This window comes from Ascidiella aspersa, chromosome 9, assembly GCF_963924565.1.
Source record: "Ascidiella aspersa chromosome 9, kaAscAspe10.2, whole genome shotgun sequence".
Lineage (NCBI taxonomy): Eukaryota > Metazoa > Chordata > Ascidiacea > Phlebobranchia > Ascidiidae > Ascidiella > Ascidiella aspersa.
This window is the reverse complement of record NC_139455.1, coordinates 15,079,806-15,103,302: the sequence shown is the minus strand read 5'-3', so window position 1 is coordinate 15,103,302 and position 23,497 is coordinate 15,079,806. Positions and strand designations below refer to the sequence as shown.

General features: G+C 35.5%; 1 protein-coding gene across 1 annotated transcript; it reads left to right on the top strand.

Annotated features, from left to right (window-relative positions):
- The first annotated feature begins 16,588 nt into the window (after positions 1–16,588).
- Positions 16,589–22,061, top strand: LOC146133184 (proteasome activator complex subunit 3-like). Its single transcript, XM_083396684.1, has 7 exons — positions 16,589–16,627; positions 16,696–16,791; positions 17,857–18,022; positions 18,167–18,348; positions 18,669–18,751; positions 20,825–20,951; positions 21,731–22,061. Exons 1-7 carry the CDS (start codon positions 16,589–16,591, stop codon positions 21,809–21,811), a joined length of 774 nt encoding a protein of 257 aa, XP_083252810.1. The 3' UTR covers positions 21,812–22,061.
- Positions 22,062–23,497: the final 1,436 nt, after the last annotated feature.

Below are 23,497 nucleotides of genomic sequence, written 5' to 3'. Positions count from 1 at the left end.
TATTTTTTATATAGCGTAGGATTTCCAGAAATGTTTGACCGTTACCTCCATCCGGTGACGTCATTGCCCAAGACTTGGCAAACGCGGCGACGTTGGACCGGAGCACGCCGTTGATGTCTGAGAGGTCGTCGGCGGCGTTTCGGTTAAAAGTCCCGCACAGGCCGCACGTCTTGTTTAGCAGATCCGGAGCGACCTGGAACGAGATCCCATTCGATCTAAATCCAACTCCAAACGAGTACAAACCACGTGCAAAAAAGGACTGGCGCAACGTGCTTGATTTAAGACCAATACAACGAAATGATTCCGTGATATGTTAATCAAGTGGTTGTTAACAAGGTTAGGCCGCGGCACTCTTCGGTGCCATTTTTAAGGCCCAAGGGTGCCGAGAGATATTTCAAATTCTTTAGAATTCTAATTTTTGCTCTATTGGTAAGCTTCTTGATGCAATTTTTTGTGTACGAACAAAGTGCCGATACTTAAAAAGGGTTTATCAACCTTGTTGCACAGTTACTGTGCTGTTTCAATCTCGATTATTTTAACGTTACAGTTAACCACTCAGCAAATATGCAAGAAACGGTGCCGCGAACTGTTTATAATTTCTGTTGGGTGCCACAAGCAAAAAAGGACGCGAAACACTGTATTAATCGATCAATTTTACTGGAACTACCGTGAAACAACACTCCGGTTGTTTTACAGAACCTTGCTCGTGATACAGAGACCACTTCTGAAAGGTTTGAAATTAATTGTTTGCCAGAATTAGAGTTTGAGTTGTAAACGATTCGCTAGAAAATCTAAATTACCTCGACTTTAATCGAGTCTTTTCCGTCCCACATCAGAGTGAAGCCGAAGTCGCCCTTCACTATCAAGTACTGCGCGGCCTGCAAACGAAACGAAAATGTTAATATTGCAAAATATCTGTTCAGCTATACACGTGGTTTCCACGGGTAATTTGCTTATCTATGTGAAGTAGGCCGTAGTACGTCTTAGGTCAACAGCAACCGAAACAACAAAGCATTCTACACGAGCTGTGATTTAGCCACTTTTATATGTTAGGCAAAAAACCTTTTCCATAAGCAGGCCGTGCGCCTTGACAGGGACGTTGAGACTCTGGTCTTCGGTTCGGGCGGTGATCCTACCTTCCACCTTCTCCAAAGTGATCTGAGCGCTTGCCAGGAAGATGGTGACCGACACCTGGCAATTTTTCGACCCTCTGCACCTACAGGCAGAAAACAAAACAGCAGTTTAGAGCAGTGATTCCTAAAGTGTGTTATGCGGCACTAGTGTGCCTCGATAGATTGTCAAGTGTGCCAAGATACTTTTGGTAGTTTTGGAAAATAAGTTAGTTTTGTTACAAATAGGCATACACGCAAGCATTTAGGCTTAGTACGCACTATTCATTATAAATTAATAATATCGAGACATTTTACTTGTTGTGTGTTAAAGGGCGATTTGTAAAATTACTATTGTTGTTCTGTTAAAAGTGTGCCGCGAAATATTTAAGATATTGTTAGTGTGCCGCGAGCCAAAAGAGTTTCGGAACCCCTGGATAAGAGCAATCTACCAACAACACTTCTATTTTTCCGTAAATGCGGTAAGGATAAATGCAAGAAGCTTTACGTTTTGTCGTTTGTGACGTGAATTGAGAAGGTATTGTAGGCGCAATCCTCGACCAGCTTGTAGGTGCATCTGCCATCGAAGTGATAGATCATCCCGTCGAACGTGGAGTAGTGGGACTGCTTCCAAGTTGAGCAAACGGGGTCGCTCACAACACTCGTACGCTCTGCGTCAAAATAAAATTGCATGATTACAGTAATCAGTAACGTTAATCGTGCGTGATAACGCGGCAAAAATTAATGTAGAAATAGGCACATTTCGCAGTAGAAAATTTAGACAATTGCAAAAAATTAACGAAAGCTAATTTTACGCTGTGAAAACATGGTGCCGAATAAATTTATATCACCTTGATAAACAATCGTTGGTCAAAATGTAATAATCGAAAGTGAGTACTCCATAGCCAAAATATTCTAGTAGGCTTGTTGTTCGACAAATAAGGAAAGTAAAAAATTATGACTATATTTTGAATATATAAAGTCCGTCAATAGTCTAGTTCGACTTACCGGGATAAAACAAGTTATCCGTTGAGTAGCGAAAGATGGAAGGCGTGATTTGCCCATTTACACCATCTAGCGGAAAAAAACAAACAGTTGTGTTATTTATGTATCTCCCACTTTGTAGTCAAATTACGAATGCAAAAAGGTTTATTAGGAACAAAATTAACTTTATCTATTTTCAACATGCACTTAATACGCTTCATTCAACGTTAACAATAGAAACAAACTAAATTTTGCCTTAATAAATAGATGATAGAGTGCATTCGGTTAACCATGCCTTGGGCTCTAGGCACTTTGACAGAAAACTACTATTACGCCGCCATAAAATGTTTTGGTCAGAAGAACGAAGAAAACATTTGCCAAAACCAGTTAACTTCACAAAACACTGTTGAACACACTCAAATTCGTCGAAACGGGTAATGGTTCAGCCGTCCACCCAACTATTTTAGAATAAACGAGAAACAATAACCCAATATACAAATCAACGTTTGCCTTTTCCAAACGACCCCTATAAACTGCATTCAGACATTTGCGGTGGCATGTCGACATAATAGAATCACTTACAAGCCACAACTCACCTCGGCAGATGTGTTGGCCCACTTCTGGGTGCCAGACGCCATCCAGACAGGTGTAGATGTTGTTGTCCGACTGTTCATTCAAAAATGACTTTTTGTCCCGACAAGAGAGCTGGCATTCGCGGTTTCCGTTATCGTTGTCGTAGCAAGTCGACACCACGTGTTCCCCCAACATCATGGTGGGGCATACTGCGCGTAGTAGGTAAGGTTTGACAATTGCATGTCGCCAGTTACGTCACCTAATTACAGTCAACAGCCGTGACAGAATGTTATTAATTTGTTGGCCTTTGTTTCTAACAAACCATCATAGTGTCGTTATAAGTGTGAAACGAATGTTTCTGATTTTATTTTCGATGTGGTTCAACAATAACCTATGCCTAACTAAATTTGTCAAGAGTTTTATTTATCTCCCAAAATAGTTGCAATATGTTATAATTACAACAGAAATATATTAATTATATTAAATAGAGCACGATATCATTTTCATGACGAGCAAGCGGCTCAGGCATAACTCTTTGCATAGTATTTACAAAAGAAATGGTCGTAGAGCATCTTCACAACTGCACGCCCTACAGAAGAGTTATTGTTCAACTAGGTGCCACGAGGGACACTAAGTGTGTCTCGGAACTTAAGAAAAGTATATTCGTTAAAAGAAAAGTATATTCGTATTTTGTCGATTTCAGACCCAAACGTGATATTTTGTCGCACAGTCAAGGTATTTTATGGATTATAAAAAGTGCATCTTTTTTGGGGGCGATAGATTTAGCTTGCTTAGGCATTTTTGTATTACAGAATGTCAGTAGGCTATTCCTAAAATTCAAACTGTTGATCTTTGAAAAGACCACGTTTATGAAGAGGAAGTGTTTTATAAGAATTATTTAAATACGTAAACCAATAAAAAAATGGACGATTTGCGATTAAAGTTACTGCTGATCCAAGTGGGCATTGTGTCATTTTGCCTGCTTTTATGGGTTAATGTGGTTTAATTGTGTCGCAGTTCCTGATTTACAATGCTTCCACGACGATGTTTACAAAAACTATACTCTCAAGAAACACAAAAACGTTGTCAAAAGCCATAATTTGACAAATTTTGACTTTATTAATAAATTTCACCTTTATTGTAAATTTTAACTTTATTTTAACCTATTTAGTAGCAGTCCCCTCGGTGCTGAAAACAACTTTATTCTTTGATTCGTGGACAGACGAGGCCCTTATATTTTAACTTTATTGACTTTTGCGGGCCAGTTATAATATTATTAGTTATAATATTATTGTTTTGTAGAAATTTTCTTTTGGGCTAAGAACCATTATTCATTGTTATTCCAATATCCGTGCGATGAGAGATCATTTGTGGTAAATTTGACAGAACATAGATTTATTTTAAATTCTATTAATTATTCTGGTTAAACAAAGATGACAAACACAATTAAGTGCCTGCATAAGCTGCAAGGATAAAGGTCGGTAAATAGGTTGATCCAATGGTTGACGAAACAATGCCTTAAAAGACAGCTGGTGTTGGTTGACAAATAAATGTTAGACCTTGATTGAAATATGCGATCTGGCAAAGCACTTAGGAAACCGGAACAGGATGGGCGCTAAATAAAACAAAAATGTCCATTTCGAAACGCCAATAGTTTAGGTACATTGAAGTTGCTTTATTTTCACATAAACAAGCCAAGCCTAAGTGTGTTCAACTGAAAGCTTTTATTGCGCAATGTGTTCATTGCATCGCACTTCTGTTGTTCATTTTAACGCTGTTAACAATGCACCACGTGCCAAGCCCTCTTTTCTTTGAGCCTGAATAGCAGGCCTGAACAATATTCTATTGAGAAAAGCTGAACGCTACTGTGATAAATATCAAGGCTTTGACACCATTCAAACGTTGTTTATTCACAAATCCAAGGTAACAATCGCGGTTTATTGGTTGTCGGATTTGTAAAACGAATTTGCGAAGTTTAAATGACGCCTGATCGGAGGTCAGTTGTATTGTTACGTTTGGGGGGAATGTGACGTCATAATGCCCTTCTAAATGCGCGTGCAAATATGCCAAAAAGGAAGCTCAAATACGGATAAAGCGAAAGCTAAAATGCCAACCACAAAACCCGGACTTTGGGGAAAGTTTATAAATGCACCTGTCAGAGAGATGTTTGTTTTCAACTCATATTTTCTCAGTGCATTGAAATGTATAACGACCGTAACCGGAATCGATATTTACGCAGCTCAGAAAATAGATCCGTGTTTAACGGATAACAATCTTGCCCGAGCTAAAGGACCATATTCCTTAATTTAATAAAATAACAATCATATAGCGTTGTACAGTACTGCAAACGTAAAATTACAGAGTTTTTAATTTTACAGTTTTTCTATCCATTTGTATAGTTATGTTCCTTGTGGAATCTTTGAACATGTAAAATCATTTTTCGGAAAGATCAACGCAGCCTTCCTAATTTATATTGTGCAAATATAACGGAAAGTGACAGTTCAAGTTATGGAACTCTCGTTTTTACACTGTTTTAACTTTTATGACATAATTTCATGCTTTTCAGAACAAAATACACATTTCAATAAGCATTTTTTTTGAAAAATATAGTTTTAAAGTGAAATATAGAGGGTGGATACTCCATTTTTAGTTGGCTTAGTAAGAGGTTCTCAACAAAGTACAGCGCTTCTTTTCCTTCCCGTCGGGCTTTTTAACCGCTATTCGAAACTTAATTTCCCCACCCATAAAAAATTAGCACCTACAAATATGCCTTAAACATGTTAATACAAAAAAGTATACCATCTTTAAAACTGTAGGCTTTTGATCCGCTATATCAGCGCTTCTTAACCGGTGCGCCATGAAAGGTTGCCAGGTGGGCCGCGGGCAAAAGGAAATATATTTTAATATATAAAACATATATTGTTTCACGTTTCTAATTCGCCTCATAGATTTCACAGTACTTTCAAGATATGCAACTATGAAGCCTATGTAATAAAATGACAATCAATTCAAGAGGAATACCGCTATATCCAAAAACTCGCGCTTGCTTAGCTCGCCAGATGCGCCGCCACGTTTTTAATTAGCTCTAGGTGCGCCTTGAAGTAGGAGAGGTTAAGAAACACTGCGCTAAATAAATAACAAAACTTAACTGAATGACATTTCAATGGAAACTATAGGCTATGGTAGAAAATAACTGGAAGTACATATGCTCATAACTTGCTTCAATATGCAAGCAAACGCGATTATTACCAACAACTAAAATGTGCTTTGTTTGGCTAAATTGGTATTAAAGTATATGATTTAGTTAGGCCGATATCTTGGTGACTTTAACATTAATTCTACTTGCGATGGAAAGCACAAAAATTATTTTGGGGGTACATTGTATGGTTTCGCACATTGTTGTTGATCTGATTTGAGAAGTTATGACATATTGGGCTAAAAATGCAATAAATAGTTTTTCAAAAAACTTAGAGGTGATTTTAAACAAGTTGTAAGAGCATTGACCCCGCAGCTGTATGAAATTTTAATTTAGCTAAAAATCATAGGTCAAACGTAAAGACATTGAGATGGCGCTTGTCCTAATAAACTATTTAACAAAAAAAACTAGTTTGTGTATTATAAATACAAACATTGACAATCAAAAAACACAAAACAAACGATATAAAAATCCCCCCTTAAAACTTCAAAATTCCGCCCTAGGGGTGAATTCTATTGGAAGCATTTTAGGCACAGATACACTTAACTATCTAACGCTATGGCTCATCACACTTTAAACGTTATGGCAAGATCATTTTTTTAAAACAAAGCATATGAAAACCACAATTTTTTATATTTCAAATCTAGAATGTTTCTACGGTATTTCTCGTGTTTTTTCTGCTGCACCCAAGGCCTGGCAACATTTCGTTAAACCTCTTGATTTTCGGTTAGAAACTCTGTTTTACTGGTTTAAACTATAGTGAAATTTTGGTGTCTAATGTCATTTTTTCTGTGTTTGCAACGTGATTGTCCCCTTGTCGCTTCAGATTTTCGCTTTACAATTACTCAGCGTTTGTTGTACAATTTGACAATAAGTAATCGCACAACAAATACCTAAATAAAATGAGTATAGGCTTATATTTTATAACAGTTTTTTTAAGAAAAGCTGTATTGACCTGATCACGGACCTAAAAGGCACTAAACCTATTTGTTTAATTTCAAGTGTACCTTGAGTAATTTTACATAATTTAAAAATAACAGGATATTTTTGTTGAACACCAGATAGAGATATCCGTTTTGTCTATGGGACACCGAAATAGAATATAGACGTACGGCAGGTGTAATTTATGTTTAATTATACCGGTAATTATCAAGTGTGGCGTATTACAAGTGACAAATTGGAATTGTTGATGAACTCGTAGTTTTGTTAAGTTAGACATCTAATTAAAACGGATGGCAACATATCTTGACAAAAATGTCCGTTAACCTTTATTACAAAGCATGTGTTTCGGGGTTTCTTAGTTCAGCTCTGTGTTTGTCATTAGGTCCATATTACACATTTCCCAGCGTAGCACGTTTGGCTATATAAGGAACATATTTCTAACATTAGGTCCATGTTACGCATTTTTAAACTCTTTTTTCGTTGTCATACAGGACATTTAAAATGTGATTTAAAAAATTTTGTGCAGAATTTTTTTAATTGTTTGTCAGCTAAGATAAATTGTTTACAATTTAGTTTAGACACCAAACACAAGAAATGCCAGTATAAAAAACATACCTTTTGATGCGATTGCGTTTGAATTGACGCTCCTGAAAAACATGAAAGTATATTTGCAACAGTTTGCAAAATTAAGGTTAATGCACATTAGAACAACAAGACGGGTTCTACTTTGTTTTAATTTAAACTGATTGGGGAATCAAAACTATACATAAAAGTATACGAAAATATATTACTTTAGCCAAGGCGCTAGATAAAAATATTCATGTAGTTTTTTTACTTCTCGGCTACATAATTTATATTATTGGACGAACGTAATTAATAAACAGTAATATATTTTTACTTTCGTGGAAAGCATTGACTTTGTTTTTGATTTGCAATAATGCGAGGTTACCTTGTGCTTAAAATAGTTTAACAGCTATCATGATGCACTATGAAGTAGATACAATATACGATTAGTCGAGGATATTTTACCTTAAACATTCGCCTAATAATTATTTATACATTTGTCAAACGGATATTCTGAAATTAGAAGATAAACGGAATCTAAAATATAGTTGAACAGATATATTTGTATCTATAGAACGTAAACAAGGCGCAAGAGGTCGTATCGCGAAAAGTATATTCTGCCGACTACGAAGCGCAATGCTTTACAGCAGCGTATAAAAGTGGGACATTTTTTAACCGAGCATAGTATGATTTACCTTAGCACACAGGCCTGAAGGGAAGCGGCCACGACGAGCCGCAGGAAAAGCTGCATGTTGCCTCCTCGATCGCGCAAACACACGACGACAACAACTTACAACTCCTGGAAAGTTCCTCGAAAGAAAACGTTCCCTGGTAAATTTTCTTAACTCTTGGTGAAAAGGCGAGAAAAATCTCTGTCGATGGGCGGCGCGAATGTCGCTTTATATAAGCTGGGGCGGAACTTGCGAGCCGTGTTGATTGATTTCAATTGTGCGTCCGCTAGTCTTGACTTGTTCCGCGACCCGATCCAGGAAAACGATAAGAGAGAGATCCCTCAATCCCGAGCGAACTTTGTGTGCCTTTTCGCGACGCTAATGTATGCAATCGTGAGGATTGGTGTTATTGCCGAATCGCGCCTGAGTGCGTCATCGGCCATAGTCGCCAGGAGGGGTTGGCTAAAGCCATTAATCGCCGCCGTGTCCGTATTTGCACAACCACGACGAATGAAAGCGCAACGCCGGCTGCGATTAATAAAGCACCACAAGTTTCGCGCACCCGGATAAACGCGACACCGCAAAAATCACAATGCCGCCTATTAATTGCCCCGGTCGCGAGAAAGACCATGTCGTTGATGGATCAAGCTCCTTTACACAGGACTGTAGGCTGCTATCCAGAAAGGTCGTGTCCGGGTGAGAACTTTCCAGAAAAAAAGTAATGACGAGAATCTACCCTTCGTCCATGATCCGACACGTGTGACACTAAAACTTTATCGAAAGTTGGTAGGGGCTAAATCTTGAAAAAGCAAAAAGTTTCCAATGTTGTTTTCTGCACGACGAATTTTGTGTATAACATAGTTTGATAAAATGTTTTTGAGCGCCTGAATCAAAGGCACCTCGTTGGTGAATAATCAGGTTACTTGCATTGGAAAACTTTATCAGGTCAAAAGGTAATTTTAACACAGACTATAACAACAAAATTTGGTCAAAATTTTGGAACAAAATCCACAATTTTTTTAATAATTTCAATAAAAATATTGAAGACAATATATTCGATAAAAGCGACATATTGCAGTAACAAACGTTTCGGCAATACCTCATGCCATCATCAGTGTAAAAATAACTGAACATAAAAAGGTTAAGGCACGCTCAAAAGAAAAAGGACAAAAACATCATACCACCTCAGCACCTTTGTATCTTTTTAACACTTAGTGCTACTTACTGACCTATAAATCGTCTTCTTTTCGTTTTACTTTTGTCCTTATTCTTTTGGGCATGTTTTAGGGTTTTTATCTTCACTTTTTCACACTGATGATGGAATGAGGTATTGTCGAAACGTTTGTAACAGCAAAATGTCGATTTTATTAAATATAATGGCTTTAATATTTCTATTGGCCCAAATTAATATGACAATCTTGCAATGGTAAACTGAATGTGTAAAATATAAAGATATCTCCTCTTCCTTACACGTAAAAGACGACAATGACTTCAAATTTGAGCAAATATTCTTTAGACTTTCCCCTTGTGGTCAAAGTTGGTCATTAATAAGTTCTTATAGTTATTTTGAAAAGTTTAATTATTTTCTTTGAAGCAGCAGAGAACCTAAAGTAAATAAACTTTTATAATGACATGATTAGAAATATTTTGATCTTTCAGCTTTTAATTTAATCGAAGGTTTAATATATTCATCAATAATTTCAGATTTAACATTTGTTGTTAAACACGATCGTCTCATGCGTGAATATAATGTTTGGAAGTGTTCTTAGGGCGATTGATCAGTTTTGGGCGCATTTGGAACATTAAAAAAAGCACATTTCTCAAATAGTGGTATTTAGATTATTTTAGTAAACGATTTGTTTGGACTGTTGGTATCTGTCAGCTATAGGGCAAAAATTTAGGAAGTGAGATATTTTTTTCATCATATTTCTGGTTAAAGTTTGCAAAAAATGTAATTTGAATAATGTCGCAACATTTCGCTGACAAGTTACCATTTAAAAAAAGGGAAATTATATCCTTTTTAGAGTTAAAGTTAGGGTTAGAGTTAAAGTTAGTTAATTTAAGTTACTTAGAGTCAGTTAGAGTTAGTTAGAGTTAGTTAGAGTTAGTTAGAGTTAGTTAGAGTTAGTTAGAGTTAGTTAGAGTTAGTTAGAGTTAGTTAGAGTTAGTTAGAGTTAGTTAGAGTTAGTTAGAGTTAGTTAGAGTTAGTTAGAGTTAGTTAGAGTTAGTTAGAGTTAGTTAGAGTTAGTTAGAGTTAGTTAGAGTTAGTTAGAGTTAGTTAGAGTTAGTTAGAGTTAGTTAGAGTTAGTTAGAGTTAGTTAGAGTTAGTTAGAGTTAGTTAGAGTTAGTTAGAGTTAGTTAGAGTTAGTTAGAGTTAGTTAGAGTTAGTTAGAGTTAGTTAGAGTTAGTTAGAGTTAGTTAGAGTTAGTTAGAGTTAGTTAGAGTTAGTTAGAGTTGCACATTTTCCCCCTGTCTCCTGATGCTACTTTCACGGTTTCTCCATCGCATTTAGGGTTTAGAAACCTTTGTACATGTTGATATGCACGCAAAATCACTCCTTTGAGAAGCCCAAAAAATAAATGTGATAAAGGCGCAATAAACTTCAAGCAAGAGCTGCCTGAAAACGATTGTGTTCTTTAAATTAAACTATACCAACAACAGCAAGTTTGAAGCGAACGTCTGAACAGGCAGTGTTTAGTTTAGCTTTATCACAACATTGCAAAGTATTAGATGTACGAAATGTTAAGTTAAAAATTGAACGAAAGCTTCTTTTTGTGCACGTAAAAGCCCGAAATACTTGTTTGGTATCAAACAAAAAACATATATTGTTTGATGGATTGTGTAGCCGTATAAAAATAATCCATTGAACACCATTGGGTTGGATTGACAACTATAATGAAAACCAGTAATTAATTTACTACATTTACATTTTTTATTCGTAAAAAAGCTAGTATATTTGGTAGCTCTAGTACCTAAATGGCTTTGATAAGAATTGAAATGAATCAAGATTTGATTTTATTTAAAATGGTATTACACTATAGCTTACCCCATGAAAGTCAATGATTATAATCGATATAGCAAGCAATACACGGATATGACAGTACTGTCCGTTGGTCAGGGGTAAAGGCCAAAAGTCGCTAAAATCGGAGACTTAAACCCGGGTAAAAAAACGTGACAAACACCGGGTTTGTTCAGTTATAGAAATCTAGCATTTTATCAGATTGTCGGCTGAGGACGTTGGATTTGCTAACCTTCTGATATGGTCGAACAGGGATCATCCGACGCCCTGGGGTTGGCCTCGCATAGCACAATATGATCCAAGAGCCTTTTGTTCATTTTTGATCCAGTACAAACTGTATAACACAGCAATAGATGATTTAAGTATTTTTTTGACAAAGTGTTTTTTACCGGTAGTGTTCATGACAGATTCTTCAAATGACGATCACGAAAATTGCTACCAAACCAACAAGTTAAAAAAAATGTAAGTTTAGAACTTTTCGAGCTAAAATAGGGCGCTTTAGAAACAACAGCATATTTTTGTAAGTACAGCGAACAATGCATTGCAAACATCATTATGTATACTTTCAGATTCGCTAAATACTGAGGCTATAGCAGCAGAAGGTGTCGGCCTATCTGCCGACTAAAGTAGTACTGTAATTCAATTACCATTGCAATTAGTATTATATGTTTTTATTATTTATTTTAGCTATTATACCCGATATTTTGGGAAAATGTTATTGCGATCCGATCTGATATCAAATAACGTTATTATTATGATCAGAGATAAACAAATAAATGAAATCAAAACGTTTAAGGGCGAAAGTTTCATGAGTTTTTTCCAATTTACAGTATATACAGACACAGTGGTAGGGACAGGTCAGTGATTCTTGAAATGAAGCAACTACAATCGCTCATAACAAAAATAGTTTTTTTTAGGTTAATTACCTCCAGGTTGAAATCAGTGGTCCTAAGGTAAAAATCTAAAATCACCAGGCGCCAAGTCCAGTTATAACACATTGCAAAAATTCAGGAAATTACGCCTAACGTTTTTATTGATTCTTGGAAAGGAACCAAGAATTTTATAAAAAAAATAAAACGTCATGTCTATCACGTCATAATGACATCATACTCCATATGGGCTACAAAATTAAAAATGCTTATCAAAACTCGACATATTAATGGAAAACAAAAAAACTCAATTCCAAAACGCCCTATATAAGTAATGACGTCAATAAGGCGTCATGCACCATAAACGACGTGAAATTTTCCACTAAGGGCAGGCTCTTAAGAAAGACCCGCATATACAACTAAAACTCTAACGTATCATTCATTTGGTAAATTAATAACACACGGAATAACGTTTTTATGACGTTACGCGTTTTAATTATGTCAAATTAAGTTTATAAAATAAATTATGCTAAATTTAGTATAAAATGTGTGAAAAAACAGGGAGTTATACCGTTTAATTTTTTAGAATAAGGTTTGGTTCGGATTCAGGATTTTTTTCAACATCCGGTTCAGTTCCAGTTTCGGTTCGAAGCAATTTAGAAGTTCCGGTTGAGCTCCGGTTCGACTGAAAATTTGGAACATGGTATAACTTGACTCTGTAAAATACAACTTGTGACGTCATTCGGGAGTGAACCGCTTTCTTAAAAGGTTCGAGTTCGGTTAAGGTTCGAGTAAGACTACCCGAGTGCCGTATGGAAACCTATGAGGCGTAAAGGTCAAACACTATATTGTGTAATATTGTCCAACCCACGCGTTGTTGAGAAATAAGTTGTATAGCACCCCGCTAGTAGATTGCTGTATATCCATCCTATTTTAGTTACGCAAATGGGCGGAATACAGGTTGTAGAATCGGAGCTGGGCACGAGATTCGGCAAGCTAACATACGTGGAAAATACTTCCTTTATATCGTTTATAATGATACCATGTCTTCTATTATTAAATCACAAAAATATGTTGTGCTTGTAGGTTTTAGCTATATGTCGACTCCTACGTTCTTACGACAAATGGCAAAACCTACATCATTTATAGTGGTATTCAACTCCCTTTTGTTCCTATTTGAATTTCGTCAACCGGCAACGTAGACCCTTTTTATCTAGACGTTAAAGTAAACGACGCGAATTTTGCAAATGCTTTTTTTTTGAAAGAGTAGCCCGGTACGGACGAAATAACAAAAGGAAAAACATAGCAAAAAAAGTACCCCAAAGAGCATGAGTGTCAGTGTTGAAACAAGTCAAATAAAGACACTTAATTTTTACCCGAGTCATTTGACCCAATGACTTCATTCCAAGTGAACCATTAGTCAAAAAGATTTAAGTCAATTCAAGTTAATTTACCTAAAGGAATTTATTTAAGTTGAGTCATTTAAAACAGTGAGTATTTGAAGTAAGTTATTACAACACTGCTGAGCGCCAATTTCTTTGGCTTTCCGGTCATGTCTAACCAGATTGCATACATCGAACAGATCTATATTGGTAAAACTGCGCTCTTCTCTCAGTTGTTGCTTTAGCGGCATAGGCTGAAGTTGTGTGTGAAGGGGGGGTTACAATTGATAAATAGTGGCCGCTTACACGAACTCTGTCGGACGAACAGCATGGAAAGGGCGATTTCCTCACTTGGAACAACAGAGATTCCCAATCATTGAGCTCTACTAACGTCTATGCCCCCTTTTCTGTTCCAGATTTTTTTTTTTTTGATTTAAATCATTAAACAGCGCAAAAGGGAACTGTCCCTGGCTTGATATACGAGTGTGACATTTTGTTTTAACAACACCTCTAATTCGGCGCCTTGTAGATTCCCTAATTATTCTTTAAAGTTTAAACAAATTACAGAAATCCGTGCAAATTCTCTTGCATTTATTTTGTGATTCGATGAGAGACACGGGCCTTAACTCACTTGTTCGATACATAATATTGTCCAAGGAAATTATCATCTCGTAAGTGAAGTCTTTTGCAGAGCATGTTCAAATTGTTGAGACGCAAAGCGTAAGCGTTTTAAAAATACCTAGTTCGGCAAACAATAGGAGCCAATCATATTTTAATATGAGTAGGGGCATATCGGTAAGCAATACATTGGTGTCGAGTTTACTTTAACCGACCTAAAATCAACGATTAGTGGTAAACCTAGCTTTCGAACTGCTTTGTGATGAATACTCACCATTAATATCACGCTTGTGATATGTACATTCAAACGGCACATATCTTGCAAATATCCTCTTCGCTTGCAAAAATTACACCATGAGTTTAAATCTCCAGAAAAGTCGTTGCTGCTTTGTAGCTTGTTTACGGCATCCATTTCTGCACCGACAACGGTTTAATTGGCAGCCCGAGCGGCATCTTAGGTTTTCGTAGCAATTTGAACCATTAGTCAAAAAGATTTAAGTCAATTCAAGTTAATTTACCTAAAGGAATTTATTTAAGTTGAGTCATTTAAAACAGTGAGTATTTGAAGTAAGTTATTACAACACTGCTGAGCGCCAATTTCTTTGGCTTTCCGGTCATGTCTAACCAGATTGCATACATCGAACAGACCTATATTGGTAAAACTGCGCTCTTCTCTCAGTTGTTGCTTTAGCGGCATAGGCTGAAGTTGTGTGTGAAGGGGGGGTTACAATTGATAAGTAGTGGCCGCTTACACGAACTCTGCCGGACGAACAGCATGGAAAGGGCGATTTCCTCACTTGGAACAACAGAGATTCCCAATCATTGAGCTCTACTAACGTCTATGCCCCCTTTTCTGTTCCAGAATTTTTTTTTTTGATTTAAATCATTAAACAGCGCAAAAGGGAACTGTCCCTGGCTTGATGGCATCTTAGGTTTTCGTAGCAATTTAAATAGTTAAGAAAAAGCAACTTCAGTGCTTCTAATTTTAAAAACATCTTTCAAAGCAGCTTCATTTCCCACGAAACTGGTCAATCGTAACCTCAGTGCTTCAGCCCAAGGGCAAAAATTTACGAGAAGTCAGAGGCAGATGCGTACTGACGAATGCGTGAACTTCGTCGGCCATGAGGAAACTGCGCAGATCCACCGTAGGGAGTAGATGAACTAGACTGAAATCAGGCGTTCTTTTCGATGCGCTGACACAAAAGACAGAAGCTTCCACGAAAGATGTCATGCCACCATTGCCTCCCGTTATTGCTGATGGTCGTTTTTTTACTCTAAGCTTGGGAACCTTTAGGTTGGTGAGACTACCTTGTTGCTAAATCACAAATAAAATTGCATCATCGTTGAAAACCCTCGTCGCCCGTGTTATATTTCCAATAGAAGTAAATCATTTGGAAGACAGAAATGAGGCGGGTGCGGCTTATATACCACGTAAATCAATTGTTATCTCAGCAAAAGAATGCGCACTTTGCAAGTACGTCGCGGTTTACGAAATTAGTGAAAGGCAAGGCGCGAAATACGCTGCAATAATAAACATTACAACAGTTTATGTGACTCAAATATAGAAAAATATAGTTAATTTAGGTATTAGGAGACGTGACGTTATTCTAATTTATTACGGTACATGTGGTTTATTGGTCATGAAGTTGGGGGGAACATTGTCCTGTGCTTATAGTTTATCTTGATTCAACTTAATCAATTATCACGTAGCCTATAGTCATTTTCCCAGAATAAAAAACAGTGTATACCGTACTATAAATAATGACAATGGATTTCTTCGATCCAAAAATGACATTGTGCCAACAGCGTGTGGGGCCGGGGGTGTGTGTCTTGTGCCCAAGTAAACTTTCAGTTTAAGGTCTAAATTAGGTATGAAATTGACATCTTACGTTTGTGTTTTTGTTTTAGGAATTTAAATAACATACTTGCTATACATATTAGCAAAATTAAACAGTCGGGTATTTAGCAGACAAAATTAAATGAAATGTTTTTTTGATTAGCATATTGTCATGACCAAAAATCAAAGAGATTTTAAAAATAATGAAGCAAATATTCTGTTAACTTTAAAATAAACAGTAAAACTAACCTCGACCTTCATTTGAGAATCATAGTGAATTAAACTTTCGATGGCCGCAATTGACAGCGGGAGGTCAAAAGCTAACTTTAGAACAACAAAAGATTGAAAAGAACAACAGAGGACTATTGAGGGCAAAAGACAGCAAGCGAAGTATTATTCGCGCGGCGACATTACAAACGCGACATTTTTTCCTTAATCCGTGACGCGTTAATTAGCGAAGCAATTTTACAAAATCTATCCAAAAGTCTAAAATCAGTACAGCACTAGTTGTGTTTTATTTATTTTATGCGCTTATATATCTTGTTGACAACATTTGCCTAAAGAATAATAATACCAAATATGTCGCGTGTCGCCTTAAGTCGAAATATTAACGTGATGAAAATGTTGAAAAGTAATCACATCGTCGCGGTCGCGGTGGAACTATTTAAAAAAAAAGGTTGACGTTAATGTGTATAATGCTAGTAAAAATATTTTTATGGCGTTTGTGTTGTTTGTAGAATATATTAAACTGTTCATCCATCTCTTTTAACCGTATTGTTCAGAATACTTAACATTGATTGAATTTGACGCTTTCTGATAACAATATGAATCTAGACATCAAAGATAAAGAACTAAAGCAAAAGGTATTTGTCAATTTGTTTGTGTTAGTTAGTTTTTATTATCATTAAGACATATTTTGTGTACTTTTTAGGTAGATGCTTTCAAAGAAAGTATCACAAAGGAAGCAGAAGAATTAATCAATGATTTCTTTCCAAGAAAATGCATAGAATTGGATTCAATGCTGAAAGTAAGAAACTTATATTATATATATGTAAAAATGTAGGTTTGACCAAATGGTAGTTTATGAAAAGCATTATTGAAATCTCTGATTGTTTTTATTATTAACCCCCTGTTCCCCACTCATGAATGTGAAATAATGAGATTTCACAAAACTTGCCATAATTTTAAAAAAGTAAACTGGTTCACCATATAAAAAAGTTTGGAAACCTCTGCTCTAAACTCAAGATGACATTTCCATCTATAACAAAATAATATAATACATTTATAAATCATGGGTTAGGTTGGCGGAACAGAGAATAATATTAAGTTTATTACCTCCAATTTGTATTATTTCTTTCATAATACCTCTTATATCCTAGTCTGTATTATGTCATAAATATAGACCAAGGCTTTATTTTTATTAAAATTATTTAGTACATCCTGATTGCATCTAAATATTTCATGCTTTTGTAGCTTAAAACCTAAATAGATAAAAAAACCAAAAACTCGGCTCAACTGACAGCACACCGTCCGCAGATTTCTGTCTCCTTTCTATTTTGCATGTATACATACTTCTTAAACTGCAAATTAGTGTGTTTTTTACACACATGGTAAGATAAGTTTAATCAATTATGTGTACGAAACTAATTAACGTTTTTATTAAAATTCCTCATGCCCCAAAATAAACAATATGACTAAATGAACGATACTTTGAACTATAATAAAGCTATTGATCAATCCTTGGTCCCGATTCAATGATTTATGGTTATTACAAACATGCTGAACAAAGATATAAAGCTTCATTTTTTGCATAACAGCTTGTGCCAGTTTAAAATCATTCTTCATGATTTGTTTTGCCACCCTTCCCCCTCCAAAAAAATATACAGGAATCAATAGGGACCTAGTCAAGAATCAATAGGCGAGCAGGCAAAATCCTAACCCTGGTTGAGCAATAAAACTGCATTTGCCTATCTGACCTCCCCAAATTCCTAAAAACTGCCATTAAATCGTTCTGTTTATACAATTACTTTCTCCAATTTATCAGAAAGTGGTATATAGCTAGAGATGTAAATCATTGAATTTGTTTGTACAGGAAGATGGCATGACTTTAGACATGACAAATCTCCTAAAGGAAGTAAACATCCCAATCCCTGAACCAGAGGTGACTACCAATCATGTGGCTGCTGGCGACAATAGCTCATCTAAGAAGAGAAAATTAGCTTTACCAAATGATGACCTTGATCTATCCAAAACCTCAAGTATAACAAAAATTAACCCAAAATTGTTATTGAAAGATTTTTTTATTAAACAAGTTAATGTTATCAACAAATTGTTCAAAACATAAGGTTTAAGTAATTTGTTCCTTTATTTGCTGTTCTATTAAAAAACTTGATTGCCTACAGGTTCAAAAGTTCTTTTATTTCCAAATGGCACAGTAACTTGCAATGAACACATCCTAAAGCTAGTCAAGCGAATCAAACCCGAAATTTTAATGCTGATTGAAAAGTCAAACACAGTGCGCATGTGGGTTACTCTACTTATTCCCAAAATCGAAGATGGAAACAATTTTGGAGTATCCATTCAGGTAAAAAGTTATATTTAAGTAAATCTTTTCAATTGAAAAAAGTGAATATTTCTCAAGAAACAAACATATTTATATCTTCTAACAAACATACTTGCATCTTTTTTTGAGTTATAAATAATTTTGTATTGAAGTGATATTTTTTTGAACTTAAAACAGGAATTCATCTGTGGAAAGTTATATTTTATGCTGCTGTTGTCTGTCATGCTGCAAAAGTTTTAAATGCGTAATGTTTAATAAAATTTAGGAAATACATTTTTCACGCCAACTGTGAGTTAAATTGATCTTTAAAAAATTGACTTGTGTGTGTTTTATTTACACAGGAAGAGACACTTTCTGAATTGCGTCAAGTAGAGAGTGAAACAGCTTCATATCTTGATCAAATTTCTAAATATTTTTTTACAAGGTAATATTTTTTGTAAATAAATCCTGATTGAAATTGTTTAGCAACCTTTTTCGTTTTGTTTAAAGACAAATAAATAACTTTTTTTAGGATTAATTTTAGGATTTTTAGAATTATCTCATTAAAATGTGGGACAAGAGAAAGGTCACATCTTGGTAAAAATTTGCCTTAATAATTGCCGTAAACCAAAATATTGACTTAAATTATGCTAACATTTTTTTATTTGTTTAGAATGCATCTGAAGACTATTTATTAATAATAAAGCACAATTCGTCCAACACATTTATTTTAAAGATGTTTTTACAAAGCAAATTTATGTTATTGGCCCCTACCTGGTACACTGTGATATCTTTTACTTGAGTATTCAAATGCTACAATAATTAAATATTTTAAAAACAGCATTAAAACTTTGTTTTAGCAACACCTTTTAATATTTTTCAAAGTTTTATGATTGATGTCCTTGTTTGTTAAAAATTAAACAACCCGTAGTAGCAACACAATTTTGTTAAGAAATACAATCAAAGCAAACAGCGCTGTCTTTAAAGGCTGTTATGCTGAACAAAACAATTTTGAAAACAAACATGCTACATTAGGGTTGTTCAAAAAAAACACTTTGTTGTCAATTTTCAGTGGGGACCCCCCTGGAAATTCAGGGGCGTATCCAGAAATTCGGGGGGGGTCCGAACCCCCAAACCCCCCTCCCTGGATACGCCACTGCCTGGAATTGTTAGATTGCGTCTAAAAATCCCACAAAACAAATCTGAGCACGTTTGGTTCAGTATTGACCATGCTACGTCAATTTGAAAATTCAGATTTAGGCTAAAATTTTGAAAAAAAAGAAATTGTCCTACCCCTGAAAAAAAAAAGATTTTCTACTTTTTTTGCATTGCTTTGCAATTGAATAGCCATAAATAAACTTGTTTTACAGTAAAACAGTGAGTAGTCATGGTACAAATGTCACATTTTAACAACATTTGTTAGGCTGCTTTGTACGAAAAATGGCTTTTTAGCACGTTTTTTTTGGAACTTAGGTAAGTAATTAATATAATTGTGTGGACTAAATGCACTTTTTTATTGATTTTATGTCATGTGTGCTGCATCTACTTTATTTTAAATTTTTAAGCCATATTTCGTATAAAACAACCTAGCAAATGTTGTTGAAATGAAACATTTATACAATGACTACTCACTTTTAAACTGTAAAACTGGTTTATTCCTAGCTATTCAATTGCAACGCAATGCAAAAACTAGAAAATTGTTTTTTTCTTTGGTGAGATAAATTATTTTTTTCCAAAATTTTAGCCTAAATCTGAATTTTTAAATTGACGTAGCACGGTTAATACTTAACCAAAAGTGCTACGATTTGGTTTGAGGGGTTTTTAGCAGGGCTTTGGAGCCGGAGCGTGGAGCCGCAGCCCCGGAGCCGTACATTTTTAACGGAGCCGGAGCTCCACGTGAAATTTAAATGGAGCTGGAGCCAGTTGTTTAAAAAATAGCTCCGGCTCTGATGTATTTCATAAGATGCTATGCTACTAGCCTTCCACTAATAGCTGAATTCACATAATTTAACAGCAACTCTTCACAAAATTAGGAATTATTGCCTCTTTGGCGCACCTTTTGTAACTAACCATTGTGGTGTTTCGTTTGTGAATATTTTGAAACGCTAGATATTGCAAATTAAGCGTTTAGCCTTAAACCTCAGTTTTTGACGTAATGGAGCCGGAGCTGGAGCCGGAGCAGTGGTATCAATAAGCTCTGGAGCTGGAGCTAACCTATGATAAAAGAGAGCTCTGGAGCCGGAGCCGTTTAACATTTACGACTGCTCCAAAGCCCTGTTTTAGACGCAACCTAACAATTCCAGAGGGTCCCCACTGAAATTTGACAGTAAAGTGTTTTTTTGAACAACCCTACTAAACCTGAACATTGCGAGTATTTAAAGCACTCATTACAAATTCGACTAACAACTTTTGTGGCACATATCGTATTTTGAGAATTTTATATTTGGGCTGTTTTATTCAAGTGTGCATTGACGCGTTTTTATATTTTCCTTAGAACGTTACTAAATTGTTTTTGTAGGGGCCAAATCGTTTCGAAGATTGCCAAATATCCGCACTGCGGCGACTACCGGCAGTTTGTTCAGGAAGTCGACGAAAAGCAGCTACTTAGCATTCGTCTAATGATAGCTGAACTTAGAAATCATTACGTACGTATTATTAATTGAATAATCCAAGTTTGTCTTTACAAAATGACACCACTATTGGTAAATACTGTGTTGTTATCTCACCACCTTTGGCTGGACATCCAGTTTTGTGGAGCAACAGTCAAACGTTTGAAATAACTATCATCGTTTGTGGAATAGGGAAAAACAAACTCCGTAGTTATCTTATTATAACAGCAAAATAGTGTTAAAAAAAGTAAAAAAAAGTAAAGTTTTCCCCCTTAACCGTGTCACATATATTTTAAAACGTGTTTTTTAAGCAAAATCTTTTTCGGTACAAAACATTTTTATTTGATTGTTTTACATTGCCCTTGTTCTAGTTCATGTCTGCACAACATATGGCTTGCGGGATAGTAAAATTCATTCATACAGTGCCGTGTCAATAAGTATGATAATAATTAAGTAAAAATCCAATTTTAGGGCGAGAACACAGTTCGCAAGTCGCATTTTAACATGAATAGTTGAATTATTAGGCTCATAACGTGGATTAACGTTTGGAGAATTGTGCCACACCAAAATACGCGGAGTAGTCTGTTGTGGACCGATTTTATTTGTGTATTTAAACCAAGTTAGGGTCATTTTTGCGCGATGGCTGGTTCGTACGTTATATCAACTTCAGTATATGTGACCTGAGAATTTTTTTTTCGCTTGTTGCGGCCCTAGTAACATTATGAGTTTTGCAGGCAAGTTATAGTCGGGCAAATTTACCAAAAATGCTTTCTGCAAAAAGTGTACAATGACGTTTATTATTTTTTATTTAACAGTCGACCTTACACGACATGATAGTCAAGAATATCGAAAAGATTAAAAAGCCGCGAAACGTTAACATATCGGGAATGTACTGAAGAATACAAGCGTTTCCCGAAGTTACGAAGATCAAAAAGTTCGAAGAAGGCGGTCGTGTGATCGTTGAAGTGTAGGTTCTCTGCAAATCCAACTGGGTCTCTGGCATTTAATGGACATTTTTAGCATTCGTCTTTTATCTTCATTTTAGCGCGTTTTCGTGACGCAAAGCTTTATTACTACCGCACCGGTAACGGTAGGGGGAATGCAACTTTATATAGAATCATGTTTTAATGTATTAAAGACGTTTTTTTTTTGTTTTTTCCCGACCCGCTGTTACGTTGGAAACAATAAACTGCCAGCGATCGTATGTGCTTTGTTGTTTTATTTCTCAATTTTTCATACGATCGTAATTGCTTATTGGTTTCAATCGGGATGTTTTAAACTAGTTTGGATGATATGGAGGCTGCACATTGGGTCGCTAACGCTAACCATATCCATCGTAAAGAATTAAATGGGCAACTAGGACAAGTTGGTGTTTTTATAACAGGCGTCCGTTGAGTAACGTTTAAAGTTTACACAACCTCTTTTACATTCTCCTTTGATTTAAATGATGTTAAAATAACTTACGACCTGTCTACCATAACTTGTTTTTGTTAATGCTAATCAAAAAGATGTTGTGACTATTAAACTTTTTTTTTTAAATAGCTTTTTATGATTTCAAGGGAACAAGAGCCTGCAAAGTTACAATTACTCGTTTAGCGATACAAAATGACGTCACCACTAAGCTCAAATAAGAAAAATAAATAAACACCTAATAGTTGTATGTCAGTCTTTAATGTCCCCATTTTACACTCTTTTTCGAGGGAAATATAAACCACTGCTTCTCAACGAATTTGAGGTCCGTATATCACGTAAATAAAAAATTATTTTATCTGACCTGGGAGAAGGTATGATTTTGGATTATCAAAATTACCGCAAGAAGCATTCTATCAGTTCAACAGTTCATGTAACTACGGATGTTTTAAGTAGAATTCCAAGGTATTGTAGAATTATAGGTTTTGAATTAAATCACTTAACTTACAGCCATCCATCTTAACAATTTGCTACATAATGTAATCGTAAAATTAGGTAACAAATATTTAACATTGTAACCAACTACCATTTGTTAGTTGTTTCAACTGTATTCCATGTTTTAATTGTATTCAAAATACGGGACAAAAACACCAGGTTGTTAGTTGAATTTTTGCCCATATAATGAGTGCTTTGCAGCACAATGCACTGTTGTCAAATTCAGCCAGTTTTTAAGACATTTAAACATAATGCTAAAGCAGTCAAACGTCATGCTAAAATGATTTTAAAGCCATTAGTAACGCGTTACCATTAATTGTAAATTACATTGTGACGAAAACTCGCTAAATATTGGCCTACAGTAGACCATTACAATTACGCGTTATACTTTGCAACGTCTTGTTGAGCAACATAAACCTATGTACACTTAGGCGCAACTTTTTTTAAAACGAGTAGGCCTAAGCTTTATTAGTTACAATTAACATTGCGTCAGTAATGAACTAATTATTTCGTTACACATGTGATTTAAGTACTTATTATCAATAAAAAACATTAGTTCGGCTCATCGATGTAGTAATTAACATCGCTTTTTAAATTCGTTATGTTAAAGAGTAAGATTTTTCCTATATTTATCACCTTTGACTATAGTGCACTTTAATTAACAACATCATTCTGAT